The sequence below is a fragment of the Gekko japonicus genome, unplaced genomic scaffold, assembly GCF_001447785.1.
Source record: "Gekko japonicus isolate JY-2015 unplaced genomic scaffold, Gekko_japonicus_V1.1 scaffold3137, whole genome shotgun sequence".
In the NCBI taxonomy this organism is placed as follows: domain Eukaryota; kingdom Metazoa; phylum Chordata; class Lepidosauria; order Squamata; family Gekkonidae; genus Gekko; species Gekko japonicus.
This window is the reverse complement of record NW_015159800.1, coordinates 99,278-124,551: the sequence shown is the minus strand read 5'-3', so window position 1 is coordinate 124,551 and position 25,274 is coordinate 99,278. Positions and strand designations below refer to the sequence as shown.

General features: G+C 40.9%; 1 protein-coding gene across 1 annotated transcript in view; it reads right to left on the bottom strand.

The window, feature by feature from the left end:
- CEP290 (centrosomal protein 290kDa) overlaps positions 1–25,274 on the bottom strand; it is a 94,605-nt gene that overhangs the window by 20,324 nt on the left and 49,007 nt on the right. Inside the window, exons 26-41 of the mRNA XM_015407421.1 lie at positions 24,144–24,349; positions 22,867–23,018; positions 18,421–18,532; positions 17,846–18,301; positions 15,052–15,216; positions 14,748–14,855; positions 14,517–14,651; positions 11,234–11,500; positions 10,403–10,510; positions 9,164–9,363; positions 7,882–8,095; positions 6,936–7,073; positions 5,304–5,525; positions 4,018–4,134; positions 2,390–2,535; positions 1,243–1,398 (exon numbers count right to left, since the gene is read on the bottom strand). Coding sequence (XP_015262907.1) covers positions 1,243–1,398; positions 2,390–2,535; positions 4,018–4,134; positions 5,304–5,525; positions 6,936–7,073; positions 7,882–8,095; positions 9,164–9,363; positions 10,403–10,510; positions 11,234–11,500; positions 14,517–14,651; positions 14,748–14,855; positions 15,052–15,216; positions 17,846–18,301; positions 18,421–18,532; positions 22,867–23,018; positions 24,144–24,349 — 2,902 coding nt within the window. The remainder of the gene's footprint in view (positions 1–1,242; positions 1,399–2,389; positions 2,536–4,017; positions 4,135–5,303; positions 5,526–6,935; positions 7,074–7,881; positions 8,096–9,163; positions 9,364–10,402; positions 10,511–11,233; positions 11,501–14,516; positions 14,652–14,747; positions 14,856–15,051; positions 15,217–17,845; positions 18,302–18,420; positions 18,533–22,866; positions 23,019–24,143; positions 24,350–25,274) is intronic.

Genomic DNA, 25,274 nt, shown 5'->3' with positions numbered 1-25,274 from the left:
ATTACTAACATTAACCCCACTCTGTCTCCCCCCCTTTTCTCTCTTTCCCCCCTCTCTAACTCTGTCTCTCTCTCTCTACCTCCTCTTCTACATTCCTCCCTTCCACTCGCCCTTCCTTCCTATCTAGGGCCCGTTGTCTACCGCCACGACGGGCTTTTCTTACTAGTGTGTCAATAAAGCCTCAGCAGCTGTTCAGTCCAATCTACATCCATTGAAATTAATAAGACTGGGCCAAGTCTGCATATGGTTGCACTGTATAAAAAATTACCCATGCGGGAATTAAGATTGCTGGGGAAAAGATCAACAACCTCAGATATGCAGATGATACCACTCTAATGGCTGAAAGTGAAGAGGACCTCAAGAGCCTCTTGCTCAGAGTAAAAGAGGAGAGCGCAAAAGTGGGCTTGAAGCTCAACATCAAAAAAACTAAGATCATGGCATCCGGCCCCATCACTCCTTGGCAAATAGAAGGGGAAGTCGTGGAAGTAGTGACAGACTTCACGTTCCTGGGATCCCAGATCACCGCAGACTGTGACAGCAGTCATGAAATTAAAAGACGCCTGCTCCTTGGGAGGAAAGCGATGGCGAACCTAAACAGCATGATAAAAAGTAGAGACATCACCCTGCCAACAAAAGTCCGCATGGTCAAAGCAATGGTATTCCCAGTAGTCATGTATGGCTGCGAGAGTTGGACTATAAGGAAGGCCGAGTGCCGAAGAATAGATTCTTTTGAACTATGGTGCTGGAGGAGACTCTTGAGAGTCCCTTGGACTGCAAGAAGATCAAATCAGTCAATCCTAAAAGAAATCAACCCTGACTGTTCCCTGGAAGGCCAGATAATGAAACTGAAGCTCAAATACTTTGGCCACCCAATGAGAAGGGAGCACTCCCTGGAGAAGACCCTGATGCTGGGAAAGATTGAAGGTCAAAGAAGACGGGGACGGCAAAGGATGAGATGGTTAGACAGTGTCATCGATGCAACGAACATGAAATTGAGCCAACTTCAGAGGACGGCGGAAGACAGGAGGGCCTGGCGGGAGATGATCCATGGGGTCGCGAAGAGTCGGACTCGACTGTGCGACTGAACAACAACAACTATTTGTTCCCCCAAAGGTTAAGCTGTTCAGCTTCCAAAGAAAAGCTTTTCCTTGAAAATAATCTTACATTTTAAATCACATTAGATTGGGGGGAGGTAAATAGAAAACACTTAAGGTTCAGTAGCCTTCTGGAAATAATTCTTACTTCAGGTGAGTAATCTCATTCTCCAAAGCTGCATTTCGTTTCTGAAGCTCTTCCAGCTCTCTCTCAGATTCTGAAGATCGAACTCCTATTACATGATCAACAGTAACACCACTGCTCTTGAGTTTCTTCTGGAGCATATATTTTTCTTTATCAGCCCTGAAATACATCAATGGTCTTCATTCATTTAAATATTCATTTGCTTGTTTAGTGGTACTTTCATAAAGTCACTGCCAGTACTCACTTTGCTGCATGATAATCCTCTATATAGAAAGAAAGCTCTTCCATGAATACCTCAGTATGGTACTAAGATCAATGCCAGTAGGCATGCAGTTATGGAGATCCCATCTGAAGCCATAGAGTGTGCCTTGCAATGTTCTGGCAACTATATTCTGTGTACCTTACTCCACAAGAGGAGAATACAGCTATTTTGCACAGTGTTTCATTTCATCATTATCTTTACTGTGGCACTGAAACTGTTGCAATGGCAAGACAGGACACCACATGGACACCTGGAATCTATCCGCTCCAAACAGGTGTGATAGCAAATGCTGTCTATATGCCCTTTCCCTCTCCTAATTCAAAGAAAGAGCGAGTCCAAGCAGTGCTCAAGGTCACTAGTTGCTCAGACAGTCATGATAGAGGCCGCTCACTGGGGCCCCTCTTCCTCAATGGGGAAACACAGCAGATGCAGAGGAAAATTTTGCAGTGTCATGGAAGTGGGCCAGCTCAGAGACTGCCCTAGGACAGTACAACATCTCTCAGAGTATTGGGATGACACCTAACGTGAGGTCACATGAAGGGATTCCCCTAGGAGAATCTTGATCAAACTTTGATCACCAACCACACCCTACCTGAAAGAGACAAATGGACAATGATGAGGCAAGCCTCACAAAGCCCCCAATAGGCAGGGACTTCAGGGTGACAAGGGAGCCTATCAGGTTAAATACTGGGGCTGTATTCTCTGAAGCTCTGTCATAGGTACCATGTAATTTCTGGTGCTTCACTGATGAGGAGCTGTGTTTTATAAAAGCTATATTAATGTATCAAAAACAAATCTCTTGCTCAGAGGTTGCTTTCCATTGGTTAGAACGCTGCTACAAAAACAAATCTTACATGCTGAGCATTATGCTAATTAAAATCAAATTACTTTGAGAAAAGTTCCTTTACTGTGTTTAAGTGTTTGGTTATAGACTCTACTTCCTTCTCCTTTTCTTTTAATTTATTCTTCATCCCTTCCATTTTAGTCTGCCATTTTTTACTTTCTTCCCATCGTATGATTTCCTCCTTTACATTCTGAAAAACACAGAAGAGCAATGTTTTCTCAGGGTCTATTTTAAAAGGTAACTAGACACAACAATCTTTACTCAAGCCTGCTTTGCCATTATTTTCTTTACAATTAATATATTTGGTTGCATTCCCTGTTTTGCTCAATGGCATTTGAGCTGCCTGCCTGTAGAAGACAGGGTTACCAAGTGCTATAACAGTATATACAGAAGAGAGGGATGGGGTGAACAGATGGTATGGAAAAGGAGAAAGAGGAAAATGGTTAACAAAGTTGAGGGACAGACCTATGACGGTGCAGAAAAACAAACAAGTGTACTCTGTGGGGTAAAGAGAGAGAGAGAAGGGAAGGTTAATGGAGAGAAAAAACAGTCTAGAGAAAGCTGAGTTGCTACAGTGGGGTAAGATTCAGGTGGGTAGCCATGTTGGTCTGAAGCAACAAAACAAAATTTGAGTCCAGTGGTACCTTTAAGACCAACAAAGTTTTATTCAAGGTATAAGCTGGAACAATTCCAGTATGGTTCTTGCCTCTATTAAACACCGTTTATTATGCTTATGTCAGGGGCCATTTCCTGCAGGAGCGCACAGGAGCGGAGCTCCAGCAGTAAGCCCAGGGGGCGGGCACATGCAACAAGTCCCTCCCCATGCTTCCAGCAGCCCTTAGTCAGAGCAAGAAGCAGCCAGGTAAGTTGCAGAGCCCCCCCAGCCCCCTGGTCCAAAACAGTCCAGTGGCACCTTTAAGACCAAGTTTTATTCAGGTACAAGCTCTCCCTCCTCTGCGAGGACAGATCTGCACGTCCCCCCCCCAATACCTAGCAATCCAAAACACTCCAGTGGCACCTGAGTGGTGGGTGTTGCCTTCTGACACACTTCCGGTGATGTCAGAGGATGTGGCATATGCAAATAAGTTATGCTAATGAGTTATGCTAATGAGCTCCTGCACCTCTTTTTCTACGAAATGACCCCTGCTTATGCTATTTGCTGCTCATCCTCTACTTACATGTATGAACTGGTAACTTCTATTGCAATGTATCTGAAGAAGTGTGCATGCACATGAAAGCTTATAAACTATGTTGAATAAAACTATGTTGGTCTTAAAGGTGCCGCTGGACTCGAATTTTGTTACAGTGGGGTATGGGGTGCCGAGAGAAAAAAGAGGGTAACTGAGAGAAAAAGGAGGGTAACTCAGATTGAGCTTAACAGAACACACATTTAAACCATAATGAAATACTTTTCTGTAGATAAACTAACAGTGCAGCCCCGCTGATTAAAAAATTCAAAAAGTAAGTGCTCAGAATTATTGGAGTTATAAACCTCTGCCAATTGTACTGTTGGATCACTGATTTAGTTGTTGCTTTCATTGCAAACAAAGAGGCTGAAGAACAAAACTGGAAACCAAAAGGCTCAACTGTAATGCCATGGGAGAAACACAACAGCCAAAGAAACAAAAAAAACACTGGCTAAGCCCGTTCTAATTGTGTGCGTCATATATACTTTGTCTTCTCGTGGAGTTTTCTTAGCCAAGTCTTCATTCTTCCTTTCTAGTTCAGTTTCCAGCTTTTTAATTTTCTTTTGAAGTTCATCTATCAGAGTTTGCTCATCAGCTTTACCCTGAAAAAAAGTATATATAACTTATTGATACAGAGCTTCAGCACAGCTAAGGGAACACCCAACTGGGTGTGTTATAAAAGCAGCAGTGTTCACTGGATCATGCTCCTAGTTGTGCAGGAATGGATGCTCTGAAGAAAATCTAAATTTACAAATAAAAGTCATCATGATTAAGCTGCAGGTAGTGCTTACCCTAGTGACCTAAAAGAAAGGCTAGGGTTTCCCCCCCACATGTACCATCAAGAAAAAATACGGGGCATGGATGTCTTAAATTCACATGCAAGTTAGTTATGTGCAATAAAAATATTTTGTGTATAGCTTTTTTTGAGGGAAATCATCTTACATTAAGGATCATCTTAATTTCAGGTAATTCAGTGACAAATGGGTATTCAGATAAAATAAAAGTGTTTCCATAGTAACTGAAAATTTGGTTCTTCAAGGAGATTAACACTTGGTTCCAACAGATATTCCCACAGAAGCTTGAAAAACTGTCATCTTTTCTAAACAGGTCACCAGATCTGAGCATACATGTAGGCACTCCTCTCCCATCATGTGCCAACGAATACGACACCAGACCATTTTGCTCTGCACAGAGGCTAGTTCTCTGTCCACACAACCAAGATGAGCCCCTGAGGTGCTGAATATGCCGCTGGGGCTGGGCTTGATCCCAGTGTTTCTTGCCTATACCCTTCCTCCTTTTGTTTGCCAATGCACAAACAGTTACACAGGTAGAAGTTCAGATATTTTGGCACTCAAATCCAAAAAGCTGCTTGTCCCTCATGTAGACAGTACTGTGGGTCAGCAATGGGGCTGCCAGGAAGACCAACAACCAGCAACCCTAACTGCATGCCAATGATCTGTTGGCTATTGGGAGAAAAACAAATAATTGCCATTGGCACAATAGTGTTACATCACTGCTTGGGAAGGGAATCAGAAGTGACATCACACCACCTAAGAATTGCTGTGAGCTCTATGGTTCTATCATAGAGTTTTCTGCAATTCCTAGAGTGGCGTGATGTCACCCCCGAAGTAATGTAATGCCCTTGTGCCAATGGCACCCCCATTTCCCTGCCTCCCTAGACTGTCCAGTCAGCAGTGCATGATTAACCACAGTGCAAAAAACACAACAAACCAACCAACCAAAAAAGTCCCACTATACATATGCCATTTACCTGAATTGCATTGCTTAGCCTTTTAATTCGTTTTCTCAGTTCTTCATTTTCCTTTTCCATTTCCTCTTTCTCCCTTAGAACTTTTGTAAGGGCTTTCACTTTTTTTTGAAGCTCCTGGTTTAAATCATCCATGTCATCTAGTAACGAATTTTCTTTATTTCTACTTATCCTAAGGGAATCTTTCAGTTTTGAAAGCTGATCATTTAAATCCTCTATTTGACACTATGAAAAGAAATGAGAGAACATGTGTTATTCAGGAGAGAAAATGAGAAAATGAATTACTATGGCAATATAAAGTGATTTGTTTCTACAGAAAGCAATGGCTATTACATACAACCGTCACCATTATTGGTATTGACCACTATACAGAAAAGACCAGAACTGCTTGAGTTTCTGGCAATGGAAAGGCTTAGCAGTGGCTATTCCTTTACCACAGCACACATGCAGGTATGCACAAACACAACACTCAGTTGCGCCAATGGATCCAAGGTTCTGGATTAAAGACACTTCATATGAGAGAAGACCAATGGTACTGCTTACTCTCATTGGCAGTGGCTTTCCAGAGTCTCATGCAGAAAAAGACTGAACTTGGGACATTCTGAATGCCATTCTGAATGCCAACTACATATTCTACCACAGAGCTATGACTTCTGAATGAACTTATGTGGCCCTGTCACCATGCACTAAGTAACTATGGATTACAAGATCAGATGCTACTAATGACACTAAATAGCTATACAATGTGCACTATGTGCCAATCTGAATAGATTTTTTTCCTAGAAACAGAACCATATTCTTTCTTGATAAAGTAGGTTTCTACTTACATTAGCTCCTATTATAATACATTCATTAGCCTTCAAAACAGAACAAAACTGTTTGTTGTGCATTGCTGTGACAGGTTTACAAAGGCACTATCCTAGAATTTTTTTAAAAAACCTAAATTTACTGGATTATGATCAAGTGCAAATATTTTTGGCCAATATACTTACTACAGTGTACATGCTACAAATGCCATAAAATGAACTTCACATACTATTAAATTCTTTGTGAGTTCTAACTATGGAGGTCTTTGGACTTTGAACCAGTGATGCACAAAAATGTGCATTTAGCACAGTTTTGTTTGTACAAGACCTTGCACAATACCTAGTGCTTTCTTCCCTATATATTATAGTGTCCAGAACATGGCCACACAAAATCTTGTGCCATGACTCTGCCAAAGTAGCTACTGTGATCTTTTTCTTGTGCTTCCACTCATGCTAGCGCTCTAGTACAAGTGAAAATTTTGTACTTGGTCCAAACCTATCATCTGCACGGCTGAGCCTTTCATGCTTTTATTTCCAAACATTTATACCCAACTTTCTTTGATTTAACTTCCTGATATTCAACTTCCATTGATTGAATGGGCTTCATGCAGAGTCCTGCATGTGTCCAAAGAAAGTGATTAGACACCTCTAAGCAGTAATGCCTGGGTAACTGCACCTGAAGCTTTAATACCCAAACAATCATTTTAAAATTGGCAGTGGCAGGGAAGGGGAAGGAATACGATGGTTTAATAAATTCTGTAGCTTTCACAGTGATATATAATCCCTATTGTCCTTTATCTTTACAGGCAACATGATGCTTCCTCCTCACCCTCAGTTCCTTTGTTTGCTTATCCACAATCTGCTGAACATTCATATGTGCTTCCTTTTGTGATGCTACAGAAATAATCTGCTGCTCTGCAGCTGCTGTCATTTCTGCTCGGAGCTCCAGGAGTGCTTTACTTAACGCCTGCAAACATTTACAGATATCAAGAAAATATAGAATTTGCTTAGAATCATTACAAATGCCAAAAGTTATCCATTCATAGACTACTATGTGGTCTACAACCACACATTTAAAGTCAACACACATCTGTTTTGATCCTACAGATTCAGTCCACTAATGGTGGTGCTTTCCTCCAGCACAAACTGCCTTCACTTGATTAAAGAGGTTCTTTGCTAGTGGAAGCCTCCTTGCATCAGAGGAATGTGCTGTTGGCAGAATGGCTCTATGGGATCTGTTATGTAAATTGTGTGATAATGTAAAATGTCGCACTGTAAAGGGATTCAAGTAATTGATTTTAGTCAAAAGGCCAAACCAGGCATTCTTTTACCTTAAAAAGAGTAACCATATATGATTCCCCCCCCCCTTTTCCAGATAACATCTGGTCACTTTTTTGGGGGGGATGTCACAATATGCTATGTACCCCTACCCCATGGCCAACTGTGGAAACACAGGACATTATGACTTGAGATAAATTACTAAAGGCAAGAGTGACCTGGCTATATAGCAGCTGTACAGTGAGGAAAAACTTTGAATCATAAACCAAGTTGATACGTCAACTCTAAAAAGCTATAGAATGAAGCACAGTACTATTTCACCATCCATCTTTATTATTTATATAGATGCCTCATATAAACTATGCACTGCTCATGAATAAAATGCATAGGTTCCAGCCTGTAGGCTCACAAAATCAGAAAGCATGAATCAGTTCTTATTTGCCAGACAGCATTAGCCAATTTATGTCTGAATTACTTTTTCTGTATAGATGACTCACTTTCTGTTGTTTCTCTTTTAAGGCTAGCTGATTCTTCAACCGTTCCACTAGATTTTTCATTGTAGTTGTTGGAGCTCTATTATTTGCTTCTTGTTGGACCGCCAGCTCAGTTTTTACATTCATTAATTCTTTCTCCTTCTGTGACAATGTATTCCTTAGTTCATCCACTTCATCCTTCAATTGTTTCACTTCAGCAGCATGCCTCTCCCCAAGCCTACCATAGCAAAACAATAATGACACCAACTGGTTAACTGAACAAACTCAAGAGGAACTTAACAGAGCCGAAAATACTGTATCTTTTTAATTACAATTATAAATGTTGCCAACAGTGGCCTAGATCAGCAACAGGCTTCATCAAAATGGCTTCCTTGATAATAATATTGAGTTTTGAACTGACTAATTTACAAGCACCCCTGCCCTGCCCACAGCCTTATACTACAGAAGTGCCACTGGACTTTACCCTTGCATAGAAATCTACACACAAAGAGGCCAATGCACATAGCCTTAAACAACAGAGCTGTTCTCTACACTTTTGTAAAGTACACAAATTAGGCTTTAGATGCTCAACACTGTAGGCCACTATTCAAGTGTGAAATCCAATACTTAAACATGTGAGGCCAAAGCACTGCAAGTGAAGCTGAGACGATGAAACGAGGCAGCTGGCAATATTTTGATATCTCACTGACTGCGCATTCTGAAACAAGGTGGAGTTCATTAGAAGTACTAACATAAAAAAGCATGTAGACGGTGCAGCCAGAATAATTTTCTTCTTTTTAAAATTCAAAGTGAATTAGACTTCCATAAGTTCAGTAGTCTTAATGCAATTTTGATCACATGTACTTCGAACCAATTTGATAAAAGCCTTAATACACTAACAATAGCAAAAGCCCGATTATGAGCAAAGGATGCAATCCCCAATGAAGTCAGCGCAACTACTCTGGAGTAAACAGACTGTGAATTGCAACTAGAGTATTTAGTTAGAAAAAATACATTATAAAAAACAGTGTCTCCATTTGCAAAGTGTCTGCACAAAATAACATTCTTGAAAACAAAACCTGTGTGTTATGTAATGGAAAGGTAATAAGTTCACAAAAAAATTAAACTGAATTTTTTTCAGCCACCATAATTTAAATAGTTATTAGCAAACTCTGACGAATGTATCTTGTGTTCTTTCTTCAAATCTCTGCATACTAAGTTTTGACTAAAATGTATAAAGATTTCAGAACGTAAACACAACAGCCGATTACTCCTGACATGAATTGTAACTCTGGTCTAGACTTACTGGGCTCTGACGTTTTCAAACTCCTTGATTTTTGCTATGGTAATTTGTTTTTGCTTCTGTAAATCAGAGGATGTTTTCTTTAATCTGCTGAGAAGAGAAGTAAGAGAGCTGTCTTGTTCTGCTACAGTTTGTTCCATCTCTGCCAGACGAATTAAATGCTTATTTGTTGGGACAACTAAAGTAGGCTTCTTTACCAGCTCCTGTGGAACAAAATACAGTATGAAGAAAATAAATCTTTCATTATTTCTTTATTGGATAACACATTCAACTTATATCTTAGATCAAGCTCCTACCTAATATACATTTTAGAAAGAGTTCCTAAATTATTTAGAGCACAATTCAGTCAAAGCTCTATCTTTTATGCCCTTTGATTTCAGGAAGAGGTGCATAATGTTCTTTCAACAAAACTACTAGTAAGATACAGATGGCCAGTTATCTAATATGCTTATAGTAAAGCCTGCTTGTGAAAAAAGCGCTTAAAATGGTAGCAGTTTTACTTCACTATGATAAATAAATACATAAATAAGCAGGTATGGGATTCTGTGGGATTTTTTCTAATGAATTACCTTAGAGACGTATTTTGTGCATACATAGATCTTATGCTTCTGACTTCCCTATCCTACTATAGCCTTTCGTTGTGCTGCCTTGGGGGTGGGGTGTCAGCAAATCCCTAAGTGCAGCAAAGGGGGACAATGGGGAATCAGCAAGAATCTGCCCCCCCCTCCCATAAGGACCTACCATCAAGGGAACAGACAGGTAGGCTCCAAGCCACAGTGCCTCCACATAATGAGTCACACCTTGATTTTCTCACTTAGCTTTGTTGGATACTGTGTGCTCAGAACTCCCATCACTGACTAGACCAAGAAAAGGTTTTTTATAATAACACTTGCTAAAGGTGACATCTCTCTGTGTCCTTCTCATTATTGTGGCTCACTTAGATAGTATCACTTTGTCTATAATCCATCCCATTCACTATCTGTGAAAGTATTACTATTTTCATAAACCGCATTGTATTCTGTGGTAATAAGACATTCCCCAATGCACTCTCTGCTCACATAAAAATTGTGTTATGTGAGGGCAGAATATCGAGACCTAAAAGATTTACAGGTGGAAACCTTCTAGTTGCATCCAAAGGGCTACATAAAAATCAGCGAAAGTGAAACAATATAATCATCATGTATCATCTCCCTCTTCTTACTTTCTTTTGCCTTCATTTCCTGTTTAAATACTCACACGTACCAGAGCAGTTTTCTTGAATTTATTGAAGGCATTTTCAGTATGGAAATCTAACTTTTGGTGCAGCACTCTGAGGTCTTCTTCGTGTTTCTTCGCAATTTCCTCTTGCTCCTAAATAGTAGAAGATGTACATCCAATATTATTACCACCACCTATAGTGTTCAATTCACTGGGCATGGTGCTCCTGTGCAGAGGCCCCATTCTCCTACCTCTTCCCGTGTGAATGCACAGACACTTGAGCAGGAAGAGAAAGGAAGCATTGTAGAAAGTGAGCCATCCAGCGCTCATGCTCTGTCCCAGTGTGCCTTGGGGCATTGGGGACTGCATCTGAATGGAAGCAAATATTGTGTGCCTGGGGGTGGGGTGAGACCATGCATAAGTGGAAGTGCTTTCCACTTACTTGATCTGCTCGGACTCTTTGGATCCAAGCCTTTGTTTCAATAGTCAATCATTCTGCTCCCAAATACAAGTCTATTCCATTAGTTACAAAAAGGCTAAAAACTAAAGCTCAAGAATAAGGTAACAGACTTCAGTTTTTCCATACACGGGGCCCACTATTAACTCCTACCTTCAACAAGGAACCTACTTTTATTTTTTAACCCCTCTTCACTCCCTCAATATCCTGCTCTTTCTCTCCTTATGAAACTAAACAAGGATGATTTGCTCCAAGCACAGAAAGACAAATGCTGCCCTCCTCTGGAAGTGCAAGTTCACACATATAGCAGCTCCACATGAGTAATGCTCAGCTGCACATCCCAAGTTTTCAGAGCATTTGAACGGAGGCCCACCTTTAAGTGTGAACCAGGCCCAAAGGAGAAAATAAAAGAAAAATACCTCTCTTGCTTTGGCCAAAAGGTGCTGGTACTTTTTCAAGACTTCCTCTTTTTGATTTAATCTTGCTTGCATATTCACAATTGTTTGATGTGCCATTTTCAAGGCACGAGGATAAGCGGGGTCATCTTCATTTCTGTCTAGCTCAGCTATTATCTTCTCTCTCTCAGAAGTTGCTGGTAATCGAAGTCTTAGTTCATTTATGACCTTGTCTCTAGACAAGATATTTTGCTCTGCTTTCCACAAAGCAGTTTCTTTTTCTTTCAGTTTCTGCAGTGAAGAAAATATATATACCAGAACACCATTTATCAAAATATTGTACAATGATATTTCAAAACACTGTATCAATTATTTCTTAGAAGCATTATTAAATACAAAAAAAGATACTTGGTAATGTATGTATGTGTGAAAAAATCTAATTTGCATGAATAGCTTCTATTATTAAAAAGGTTTGAACAGAATATTTACAAAAATTTAGGCTTCTATTTATTTAATTTATACTCTAAACCCCACAGGGGACTTCAGGGCTGCTTTATATGTAACGAAATCCCAGCTCAGAAATTGCCTGGCAAAAAATATCAATTTTTTAAAACAACTTAATGATTCTCATTTCATAGTAGAGCAGAATCTGGGCATATGGAAGAGAGGTTAAGAAAGGGATGCTTTGTCTTGACAGTCCCCAGTGAGAGTGCAAGGCACAGTTAGGGGGATGGAATTCTTTGGGACAGAGAAGGAAGCTCTTCCATGTGAGAAGCACTGGAGCAGGAGTGGGTGCGAATCTTCAGATTATTTAAGGTATAAGTGTGCATGTGTACCAGAATACATGCATACGTAGAGTGCAGGGGGTTGGACTAGATGACCTGCAAGGTCCCTTCCAACTCTAACAGTCTATGATTCTATGTGCAGGCAGGTATTAAGATTTAGGAACTGAAGCAAAGGGTGCAAGAGCAAGAATGCAGGAGTGTCTTGGGGGCACAGAAACAGAAAGAAGTTTCATTTGAAAGGTATGTGTTGTGGATTTCTAATACCTCCATTTACATAGTATTTTATATTTTATAAAGAAAATACTTATCTTGCTCATACCCTGAAAAATAGCAAATAAATTTCAATATTTTAAATCAATCATAATTCATTTACTTTAAATATTGTGATGCCTAAAAATGAAAAACATTGAATTATCCACTAGCCAATTAAATCAGACTATCACACACACTAATAGGATTAAATTGCCTCAATTCCAAGTATTCCAGTTTTATTATTTTGAGAACTGGAATGACTACTTTGTTTTTTGAAATTAAACATACTGTTCTACTATTTGAAATTAAATGTACTATTACATCACTATCAGCTCCTGGTTGCATTGAATTTTTCTGACCGAGCGAGAATGGTACACAATTGAACCATTACTATAGGAAAGTATACCTGACCATGGCAGCAAACTATCAAGAATGAGGCCCCCGCTTAATATTTTTGACTTTGGTAGCAGACAATAATCATTAAAATTTATCATCTTGGTCAATTTATAAGAAATGATTGTTGCATTGTAATGTCAGAAGCCATTCTGTCATATCATCTGTTTGACCACGGAGGAAAGCCAATGGGTTGAAATGTGTATGGTCAGGGTCAATAACAGTCATTGTGAAGAAATGCATTTTTTCTTTGGAAGTTTGAAATTAGCAAAACCTTCACTCTGAGAACAGGCAGGAAGGGGGGAGGTCAGTTCAATTGCTTTCCAGACTTACTTCAGTCCACCTTCACACAAATGCTAATACGTCTAGACAATGGGATGGTCAAGCTTCCCCCCCTTCAAGCAGGGAACAGAGATTTCGAGGTGTTAAATACTAAAGAGACTTCAGGAAGGAAAATTCTAGAAATTTCCAGAAAAGCTTCTCTGACCCTGGCCTAACCTGGTCAATGGGTGGGGAAAAGCAGGGTGATAAAACTCAGGGGAACAAGGAGGAAGCACTCTTTGGTGCTGAGTCCATCAGAACAGACAGAACTCTTAACAGAGGTCTGGAAAGGGTAGCCATTGACCATGTGCTGGCCTGGAGAGCTGAAGAAAGCTTCAAGGTAACTGAAACTCTGTAAAGTTCTGTAACTTCCTAAACTAAGGAGCCTGTCCTATATTTTAACATCTGATAGAGCATGTATAGAGAGAGGGACAGAGGATTTGCATTTTACTCATTTCTTTGGAACCCCTTGCTCAATCTGGTGCTTGTAAATTTTATAACTTTTGGTGCTGGTAGTGGTTCCCTGTACCACTAAGACCTCCGCAGTCTTGGAAACACTATTTTAAAAGGGGTGCCAGGGGGAAGGCAGGCAGTTGGCATGTGGCTATCCCTCCAAGGGCGCTTGTTGTTCAGTCACACAGTCGAGTCCGACTCTTCGTGACCCCATTGACCACATCACGCCAGGCCCTCCTGTCTTCTGTCATCCTCCGGAGTTTGCTTAATTTTATGTTCATTGCATCGATAACACTGTCTAACCAGTGAAGAAGGGGACAGCAAAGGATGAGATGGTTAGACAGTGTCATAGATGCAACAAACATGAAGTTAAGGACGACGGAGGACAGGAGGACCTGACGTGATGTGATCCATGGGGTTGTGAAGAGTCGGACTCGACTGTGTGACTGACTGGCCTATTGGGCCTATACATTTAGATTTTCTTAACCTTTAGGTTCTTAATTCAATTCAGTTTGGGTTACCCCCCCCCCCACTTTCATTTTTCAATTCCCAGTATTCCAGCTTTATTATTCTGAGAACTGGAATGACTATTCTACTATTTGAAATTAAACATGTTTGTAATAAAAACTAGTTCCATTAGTTGTTACAGGCGCACACACAGCAACTCCTTTATTGGCATTTCACAGAGATAAAAATATAGTATCTGGGAAATAAAAATTCAGATTCTACATAAAATACAATTTCTGTTAAAAGATACCCTGCATTGCGCACTTACAGAATTTTACTACGTATAGAAGCAGCAGCCTGTAAAAACTTTGCCACAAGTTCAGTTGTTACAGGCATTAAAAACAAATTCTGTATTTTGTCACCCCATTTTTCCTGTTTACGCTATTTAATTACCGTAAAAAAGAAAAGACCTCAAGAATGAAAGACTGTATCAATTCTAAGTTCTTCCTTGTCCTCGTGAGGAAAATATTTTAAGCAACAGAAATACTGTAAAGCATTTCCATTTGCACAGTGAAAGAGAAAGAGGCTGGCCTGAAGAGTGATAGCTTTTAAATTAAACTATTCCATAAATCACTGAAAGAATATGATCCAATTACCTCTTCTAAGGATTTGCAGCTTGCTTGCATTTCCAGGATTGTTCTAACATGTTCTCTACTTTTTCTTAGAGCTTGGTCAAGCTGATGTGGAAGTGGCAAGTCAGGATCTGGAACTGATCCCATAGCTTCATCAAACTGCAGAATAAATAGAATATAGAAAATCTAGCTGCCTCTGTAAGGCCTGTGGTCATCCAAATCTAAATTCAATTCAAATAAAATCAGCACAGGTACCTTTTGAGCAGTACTTAATATATCATTTTGCCGTCGTTCATATTTGTCTAGCTGACGTTCCAATTCCACTTCTCTTTGATCCCAGGCCATCTGGCGCTCTTCGTGGAACTGTAAGATTTTTTTACATATTAAATAAGGATTTTGTATTAAATAATCAGGCAGTAACACATATTTTAAAGCTTAAATGCACCAAAATTCATATTTTGGTATGTTTCTGATAGTTATACCTGAAGTTATCTTATTTAAAAATTAATCAGTTTAGATAATTAGATGCAATAAGGCAACACCATATGCTTTTTGGTACCTTGTTTTGCTGTACAATTTCTTCTTCCAGGTTGCTGATTGTGCGTTCATATTCAGAAATGACATTGCTCAAATATTTGTTCTCTTCCTTTTGCTTGGCTAATTCACGGTTCAGTTTGAGCTCCTGAAGACGAAGCTCTTCAATTCTCATATGCCACTCAATTACCTGATAACACACAACAGGTAAAATCCTGACAGCAATAAGTTAAATACCAAGCTGAATTGATTCCAGCTGAGTAGCAGACAAATATTCAGAGTAGAAGATTAAGTAAGGCTGAGACTAGAGTTGCCAGGTCCTTCCTAGCCCCTGGTAGGGGACTTTGGGGGCATTTCTGGAGGGGGTGGGGACATTCCCGACATGATGAAATCACACAGAAGTCATGTCATCACGTTGGGGACCAGCACAACCCCGCTCCTTGCCAAAAGCATTTAAAGGGTCCCTTTAAATGTTTTTGGCAAGAAGTGGGGGCCACGTGCACCTGCATTCCAAGCGGTGAATTTGCCACTTGGAGTTCAGGCATGCCCCCCCCTTTCTTGCCAAAATCATTTAAAGGGACCCTTTAAATGCTTTCGGCAAGAAGCAGGGGGGACATTCAACTGAACAACAAGCGGTATATTGCCGCTTGGATTTCAGGCATTCAACCAGCAGCCGCCCCTCTCCCTCCCCTCCTGCAAGATTTAAAGGGCTCTCCAGCTGACCGGAGGGCCATGTGCTCCTGCCAATCAGCTGGAGGGCCTTTTAAATCTCACAGGAAGGGGAGGAAGAGGGATGGCTGCTGTTGGGAGTTGGGTTTCCCCACCAGCCAGCTATCCAGTGGTGGGCTCTTGCCTGCAAAACTGGGGGATCCCCCACCCCCATCTGGGGACTGGCATCCCTAGCTGAAACAGAATAAAGCAAAATAGAAGTATTAGGATCTGTGGACTCAAAGCTTGTTTTGCAAGACCTAAAAATAACTGAATCATGAAAGTAAAAGTGCAGTGTCTCGTGCAACATCAATCAATGTGAAAAATGACAAGAGAGGCTCACAGCCTCTCAGGGCTTTGCCTCCTGGATCAGTCATGGCCTTAAAACAGCTCACAAAAACTGGGGGGAAAGGGGGGGGGAGAGAAACTCAACCCAAGATAAAACTGCGAACCAAAGGGCTAAGCTAACAATGTATATTATAAAAGTACAAATATTTATTAGGGTGCACACATCTTAAAACATATACTGATGCCAATCTTTGTTCTAAGTATCAGACTTATAAAAACTTATCAAATACTAATACATATGATGGGTAAACACTTTCCTACTGAGGACCAAACATGTTTCAGCCCCTAAGGGCCTTCCTCAGTGGTCTCAATTATCAATATAGTATAGACACACATTCATAGACCTGTATACAAGATCTTTAGTACTCATATATTAAAACCAGATATTGTTTCCTTGTATATTTGTAACTGTATTACTGGTATTAGTGATGGGCCATAGGTATAGCCATATGAGTTCCACCAATTATTCTGGTAACAGAGATTTCATATGTCTGAATGTGTGTCCCTCCATCAAGGTAAAGATTGTGTTACAAGCTGCTGTAATGGCTTCCATATATAGTAAGCCTGGGGTGATGCAATCACCTACTTACAGTGTACAATGTCAGCCAGGAAAGATACCAGATGGGAGGGAGTACAGAGGAGAGGGAGATAAGGAGCCGCATGGGGGGAGGAGGAAACAGGTCAGCACAAAAAATTGACAGAAAACCATTATATATATTCACAAACAGCAAGTCCAGTCCACTTCTTCATTCAATCCCAAAGGAGCCCACGTCTGTAGTTGGTGAATCCAAAACAACCGTCTTCTCAGGAGCACTCTGCACATGTTCAGATTGGTGGTCTGTACAGTCTCAATAATCCAAAAATTTAGCTGTTTATCCATATGTCCCAAGTCCAGAAAATGGTTCACTAATGGTGCAGAACACTTATGCAATCTAATGCTGGCTGACATTGTGTAATGTAAGTAGGTGATTGCATCACCCCAGGCTTACTATATATGGAAGCCATTACAGCAGCTTGTAACACAATCTTTACCTTGATGGAGGGACACACATTCAGACATATGAAATCTCTGTTACCAGAATAATTGGTGGAACTCATATGGCTATACCTATGGCCCATCACTAATACCAGTAATACAGTTACAAATATACAAGGAAACAATATCTGGTTTTAATATATGAGTACTAAAGATCTTGTATACAGGTCTATGAATGTGTGTCTATACTATATTGATAATTGTGACCACTGAGGAAGGCCCTTAGGGGCCGAAACATGTTTGGTCCTTAGTAGGAAAGTGTTTACCCATCATATGTATTAGTATTTGATAAGTTTTTATAAGTCTGATACTTAGAACAAAGACTGGTATCAGTATATGTTTTAAGATGTGTACACCAGTGTTCCCTCTAAGCTGAGTTAGTGTGAGCTAGCTCACAGTTTTTTAGCGTCTGGCTCACACATTTTTGCCTTAGCTCAGTAAGGATGGCTTTAGAGGAAACTAATTTATGCAGTACCCAAATCACTTGCTCACAACTTTAATGCCAGTAGCTCATAAAGTAGAATTTTTGCTCACAAGACTCCACAGCTTAGAGGGAACATTGGTGTACACCCTAATAAATATTTGTACTTTTATAATATACATTGTTAGCTTAGCCCTTTGGTTCGCACTTAAAACAGCTCACCCACTCTGAGAGATGGACCATGGAGAACTGCATATAAAACAATGCGGGAAATTGTATTTTAAGTTACACTGTTATCTCCCTAACCTTTTGTGCTCCTCTTGTATCTTTTAATGTGGCTATTAGTTCTTCTAAGCCTTTTAATTTCATCTCCAACTCCAGGGCTTTGTTCTTTGAATTTCGGCGCTCTTGCTCAGCGTGCTGAATGTCATCCATCATTTTAAGTTTGTCATTCTGAAGCTGGATCATAGTTTTGGAGAACTTTTCCTGTTGAGCCAAAGGCAAAGCACCACTAAACTGCCTCCGCAGAGACTGAATTGTCTGTCGTAGATGTTTGGCTCTGTTTCTCCCTTCTAGACGTGCATAATATAATGCTTGTTCCTTGTCATCCAATTTCTGCTCTAGGCGTAGATTAGCAATCTCCATCTTCTGAAGTTTTGATGTAGTGGCTTCTAACTTGGCCATGGCTGTAGCCTCGCTAATCTGAAGGGCTACAATATGCTGATGTAGTTTTGCAATAAGTGCTTTTTCATCTGATTGTGCCTGGATGCCAAAAAAAAAAAAAAAAAATACATGAAAAGTTTTTTCAAAGCACATGTACGCTTGGGGCATATTTTTTGGTTACTACACTTTATGGCTATGGTTAACAGAAATATCCAGACCTGATAGTCCAAAATTTGCATTCGAAGGGATTGCATTTCTTTCTCTCTAGACTGCTGGCGATTCTCCAAAGCATCAACTTGCATCTTGGCAATGTCAGAAAGTTCTCTTAACCTAACAAGACATAACGGATATTTCAAATCAAGATGAAAAAATAGCTCTGAATTCATTGTAATGTTGGCACAGTGACATATTCTTTAGGGCACAGGGTTAGGTCCTTTACAATCAACCTCCTAATACACCATTATACAAATACTGTAATCACTTTCTCCAAAGCATGAAAAAAGCCAAGAAACAAAAGGTATACATCAAAAGCAATTTGCTGCACATCATTAAATATAGCACTTGAATGTGCCATCGAGTCACAACTGACTCACAGTGACTCCATCTGTAGGGCATTCCAGGCAAGAGATCAGCAGAGGTGGTTTGCTACAGCCTTCTGCCATGTAGCAACCCAGTCTTCCTCAGTGGTCTTCCATCTGAGTACTAACCATGGCTGACCCTTCTCAGCTTCCAAGCTCTGACGAGATCAGGCTAAGCTGCTAAATCTGGATTTCAACTATGTTTTCAGATGCAATAAACATTTTTTTAAATAAATGACTGAAAAAGCACATTGCTACTGGTAAGGAGATGTCTTGTGACTGATTACAGGTAAGGAATTGGGCAAAAGCTGAGTATACCACAAGAGCACTTGCGACTATTCTGACTGCCACATGATATGACCATATCATGCACAATACAAAGGAGATTTTCTTTCCACAAACAAGCAGAGTTTACATTGTTAAGTCACAACCCTACCAACACTGGGATGGATTCTATGCTGTGCCAGCAGAAGGACTTTCCATATTTCCTCTTTCCCCACCTGCCGCTTATGATCCTAAATAAGACAATGCCAAGAGTTGAGAATCTACACAAGAAGGGTGGCTGAGTTATGGAGTGGGGGGAAAAGAACAAGGGCTTTCTGCATGAGCAACTTATTCCTGCTTTTCTCAGTAGTTGATGCACTGGCATTGGAACTGCATTGAGCACAGGGGTTCCATACATCTTCCCTCTCTCCACATTTTTCCAGTTGCTATGTTCGTTGGTTTGTTTAAAAATGTGCCTCAAAAACCCCCCAGGATTTCTGAATGATGGTACTGTTGTCATCAAAGGCATCACAGCACCAACCTCCCCTTTTTTGTTGTGCATACACTATATTGATATATCAATGTACTTCTAGAAGAGTAGTTAGGTATGTGCAAGAATCACCCTATTGTCTCTGTGTAAAAATGCCCTCCATTCAAAGGTTCACCCCAATATTTGGACATTTGGAACTGCAAACTAGTTTTTAAAAGTTTCTTGTTAACAAACAGTAGGTGAAAGAGTTGCTTTCAAGTGGTTGGTACTTAATATTTAGTAATGAGTCCAGTGGCACCTTTAAGACCAACGAAGTTTTATTCACGGTATAAGCTTTCGTGTGCAAGCACACTTCCTCAGTGTGTTTGCACGGGAAAGCTTATACCGTGAATAAAACTTTGTTGGTCTTAAAGGTGCCACTGGACTCAAACTTTGTTCTGCTGCTTCAGACGAACATGGCTACCTCACCTGAATCAATGTTAGTCATGTAAATGTCTCTAGCAGGCTGAGAACAATGAAGCAAACCAGTGGAGATGCTCTGAAGCAGTGCTCACCAGAATCAAAATTGATAACAAATACCTGCCAAACCTGTACAAAAAAAATCAAATGCCCATAAAAAATAAATGGGGGGGGGGGGTAGCACTGGACAGCAAGGAATAGGTGAATCTCATAGTAAGAATATTTGTTAATTTTTTTAAAAAAGGACTTGACTATGCAAGGAGAAACATTCCTTCTTTCCATGGGTGAGGATGTGTCTGTCGGGGCATTTCAAGAGAACCAAACGCAAAGGAAAAGAGTGACAACTGAGTGGCCAGAAACAGAAATGAGTGCTCCTATGCCTTCTGAAAGTACAAGGAAGCAAATGGCTGTAGCAAAAGAGAAATAAAAGGAGAGCATAGAAAGAAAAAGGTACCAAGTGCTGCAAGCATACAGGATGAGCAATGATTGCTACTGTGACTTCTTAAAGCTATATGTATCGCTATTAGGCACATGTTTAAAAATAATAATATTTGAAAATCTGCGAACAGAAGTGATTAAAAAATCCCTCATTACTGAAGTGAGGGAAAGAGAATACAGGGCAGGGTTGTCCCCCAGTCATGGTCTAGTCAGAGGAAAGTGGACAGGAAGTAGGAGGAACCAACAAAAGCTCAGGAGACATTCTGCACATAAACAAACATTACTCAAATCCAATTGCTGGAAAAAAGACTGGGGTAAAATGCTCCCAAAAGTACCAGAAAAAAATATGGGGGAAATGTGAAGTGAAAACGAATGGCTCAAGAGAATGTACAGAAAACAAGGAATACACCTAAGCAGTCTGGGGCCAGAACTGATGCAATTATTTTGTGCAGAAAACCCCGAATATCAGTCCTCTCTGCCTTCTCTATCAGGAGAACCTTAATAGTGCTGCTGGCAGGATAAGTGATCTCCCCTCTTCAGTGCAGCCCCTCAAGTTGGGGTTCCTCAGCAAAGGCTAGTCAAGGCTCACGGGCAACTGTTGGGGAGAGGAAACGAAAAACCTGCCTTGACCAGCATCTTCTGCTGGCACTGTGCCGAATCCAGCCCAGTGCACACAACATGGTCACATTTTGACTCCTGGTTTCACTGGGTACTCTGAAGTGGTTCTAAATATGAAAGCCACATTCTAGAAAAGAACCCATGCACACAAATGTCAAACATTTTTTTGCAGAAGCTATCTTACAGACCTCCTAAGTACTTTTCACACTTTCAAAAGTTAAAAAAGTAGCTGGGAAGGTTAAAACCAACTAGCTCTAAAAGTGAAAATATTGCTGGTGCTCTTTCTTCAAACTAGAGAGCTTTCATACAAGGGAGAGGGGTAACAGCCAGCTTTTGATGTTAGCCAGCATGGCCCTTCCACAGAGTTGTAGCTAGAATAACCTCTATGTGTCAAACATAAGGCCTGGGGGCCAGGACCATCCCATCTTGGGATCTTATCTGGCCCATGAGAAACTGGTGCAAGGGAGGAAACAGGAGGTTGCTGGAGGGGGGGTGAGTGGGCAGAGCCACTCTGATCGTGGCTTCAGCATGGCAGAACAACCCTGTCTGCAGGAGTCAAGAAGAACCCCTTCACTTCAGTGGCTGCATCACTGGTAAGATGGGAGCCACTGCAGCCGCATTCACGCTGGCTTGGGGTTCCAAGACCTCTCCATTGGGCCTGCAGCTCCGGGGATGCTGTCCTGGATGGCCACACGGATCTTTGCACATGGGGGAGTACAGACGATCCTCTGCTGAGGCCTGCCGGCAGCCAGTACTGCCGGGCTTGCAATTTGGTGCCTGGGCCTCCCTCCTCACGGACCACCCAATCGTCTTCAGCTGTAGGCAGCTGCTGTCTCACGCAATGTTCCCTCTACGCTGTGGAGTCTTGTGAGCAAAAAAATTCTACTTTGTGAGCTACTGGCCTTAAAGTTGTGAGCGAGCGATTTGGCTACTGCGTAAATTAGTTTGCTCTGGAGCCCTCCTTCCTGAGCTGAGACAAAAATGTGAGCCGGAGGCTAAAAAACTGTGAGCTAGCTCACACTAACTCAGCTTAGAGGGAACACTGCTCACGGGGGAGAGTGATGCCAGCAATCTCTGTTTATATTGGCCGCTGGGCAGCCTGGGCCTCTCTCACATGCACGGCCTTGTACGTGTGGTGCCTGCTCCCCATTCGATGATCCAGCGGCCTTCGGTCTGGGACAACAGCTCCCATATAGCGGTGGCACGGCTTGCAACAATCTCTAGCTTGAACTCCCAGCATCACTCTGCAATGGATCACCTGGTGGCCTTGGTCAGAGGCGGTTGCTGCTGCACGAGCCTCTCCAGCTTATCAGGCTTTGCTTGGCCTGGGTCCTGCCATGCATGTGGCCTTGGACCTGGGCCACCGCTTGCCTAATTCCGCAGGTGGGGAAAGTTAGTTCAAGTTGTCTTCCCAGTCTCCTTCCATGGTGGTTTGGGGTCAGGGGGGAGTTTGCAACACACAACCACTTAGTGTTTTTACCCTGGGGCCCGGGCTCACAGCACTGGTGATGGAAGCGGGCTGGGGAAGGTGTTTGCTCCCCTGCAGGCAGTGCAGGAGCATCTGCCTAGCACTGCACTACTGGATCTCCAGTCCACCCATGCAGGTTTTCCTCTGCACCCCCTCCCCCAGCCCATGGAGCCTTGCAGTGAGGACATACCAACTCAGAGCTTACTAGCTGTTATCCTTTATAAAGTTTATATCTCTGGTACCTGGCATTAGATTTTATGGCACACATGGCCCGGCCCGACAAAGTCACATTTATGTCAGATCCGGCCCTCACAACAAATGAATTTCACACCTCTGCTCTAGAACTTACTTTGATACCTCGATCTTGAGCTCTGTTTCACTCTTCTCCAGCTCCATAATTCGACGTCTGTCTGCCTCACTCACTGCTTTACTCACACTGGTTGACAGATCATCTCGCAAGGACTGTTCCACCTTCTGGGCTTCAAGGTTGATCTTTGTAAGCTGAGACACAGGGGAAATGCAGTCAAGACATTTGGGAATGTCACTCAATATTCAGCTAACACAAAAACTAGTATCTTAGTACTCAACTAAATAACTTCCAGCATCAGGTATTTGTGAACAGCAGTAGGAGGGCACTTCGGGCTATAATACAGGATTGTGGTTTATCCCTGTAATGCTGCCCAGCATATTAGAGGAAAAACCATCCTAATTGTACTAGCATAACATAGGGCAGTCTCTCTAAACTAATGGTCGATAATACCTTTTGTAGTCAGATAGAGTTATTAGAGTATAAACACACACAGTGCATCAGATTTGAAGGGCACATGCGTGTAAGAAATAATTGCATTTCCATTTAAAATGCATGCAAGTGAGCATGTGTTCTGCTTGTATTCTAAAGCAAAACATGCAATTTCAACTCACATGGACTCATTATATCTAACATACTGTGAATATAAGCCTGAAGACAAAAAGCTTCATAAAAGGGGGCCCTAATTCTATATTTTTAAAAAGAATGGGTCAAAAGTCAGTTGGCTTAGAGATCAATCAAAGCCGAATTTTAATTTCAAGGGACAGAGCCAATGGGGATGTAGTCCCCTGAGAGTGAGGTAGCAGAAGTTACTATATTTCTCAAAGACCAGAGGAAGGTCAATACAAATCTCTACCAGGATAGAGTCAATAAGGCCCATGATGGCAAGCAGCAATGGACTGTCCAATGTATGGGAGGCAACAGACATTTCAAGCAGCAAGAAGTGTGAACTATTAAGGAACCTGTAGATGGTCAGTCAATACTAGGACTTCATAGCCCTTGTTTGCACCTTCTTCCTCTGTAACATCTCTCAAGCACTGTGATCTCTCTAAAAGCATATTCCATGACAGCTACATTGCAATAAATTAAAATAAAATCCCAACAGATATGGAGAAATTAAACAAAGGTGGGTAGATAGTCATTATTAGGATGAACACATTATCACAAATTTGTGAACAATCTTCTGAGTTTTCCAGAATGCTTCATCAGGCTGGCTGCTCAGTACAAAAATAAAATCCAAAGTAATTAAGGGGAACCAACATCCTAATATGTATTCTTATAGGGCAGGGAAACCATGTAATTGAAGCTCAATAGCCAACCTCAGCAAACTTTGCCTCAAGTTCGAAGTTGCGTTCTTCTACTTGCTTTAATGTGCTCCGCAACTGTTCATACATGCGCTGAGAATGTGCAGCCCTCTGCCTCTCATTCAGTTCTTTCATTTCCAGCATCGTTATTTTCTTAGAAATAGAAACAATCTCACTGTTGGTAATAGCTTTCGTAGCCTTGTCTGCAGGACCATCTCCCCCTAAAGTTAACAATTACATAAGGCACTATTTTAATCTCTTTGTATGAGAATTAAAATAAACATTACAGAATAAAGACCAAACTTGTACACAATTTGAAGTACCTTCTTCTCCCAATGTATGAAGAACTTAATTTTAAACTGCCCTTATTCCCACCAAATAACATCAAAAAATAAAGTGCAGACTAATCATTGCTGCTAGTTCTGGCAGAATAATGGCAGGTTCAGCTATTACCACCAAAGAACTTTCCAGTTTCCCCACAGCTCTTGTCCAATTCTTGCAGAAAGAAGACAGGTGTTTTGATAGTACGTCACCACAAAATATATTGAAAATATCTACAAGAAGTACATAGTGAAGTGCTGGAAGTGTAAAGAGGCAGTTGGCACCATGGTGGTGGACATGCAAAAAGATAAGGAAATTCTGAAAATACATACATGCTGAAAGTCAGAAAATTTTTAAAATTAATTTTGCTATGAAACCAGAGACCATGCTGTTGGGAGTCTTGCCAGACAATACTGAAAGAACTTTACAAGACCTTTTTAGATATATGTTAACTGCAGCCAGAGTACTACTGGCAACTAAATGGAAAGGTGAAGAATGTCTAGCCTGTGAGAACTGGAAAGACAAAATGGCAGAATACGCTGTAATGGCAAAATTATCAGACTATAAAAACAGAAGACAGATCAAGAAATTTGAGAAGAAGTTGGAAGAGAGGGAACACAAATTACTACTATGGATTTTGATTTGTAAGAAGCAACTGAAATGCTGTTTTATGGATTCCGCCATAGTGTGTGTGTGTATATATGTATATGTATATATATATATATATAGGCTAATATAACTAATATAATCAGTATAGTATTGTATGGTATAGGATTTTATATATAATTAGTTTCTTTTGTTTAAAAGCTTTATTCCCCCTCCTAA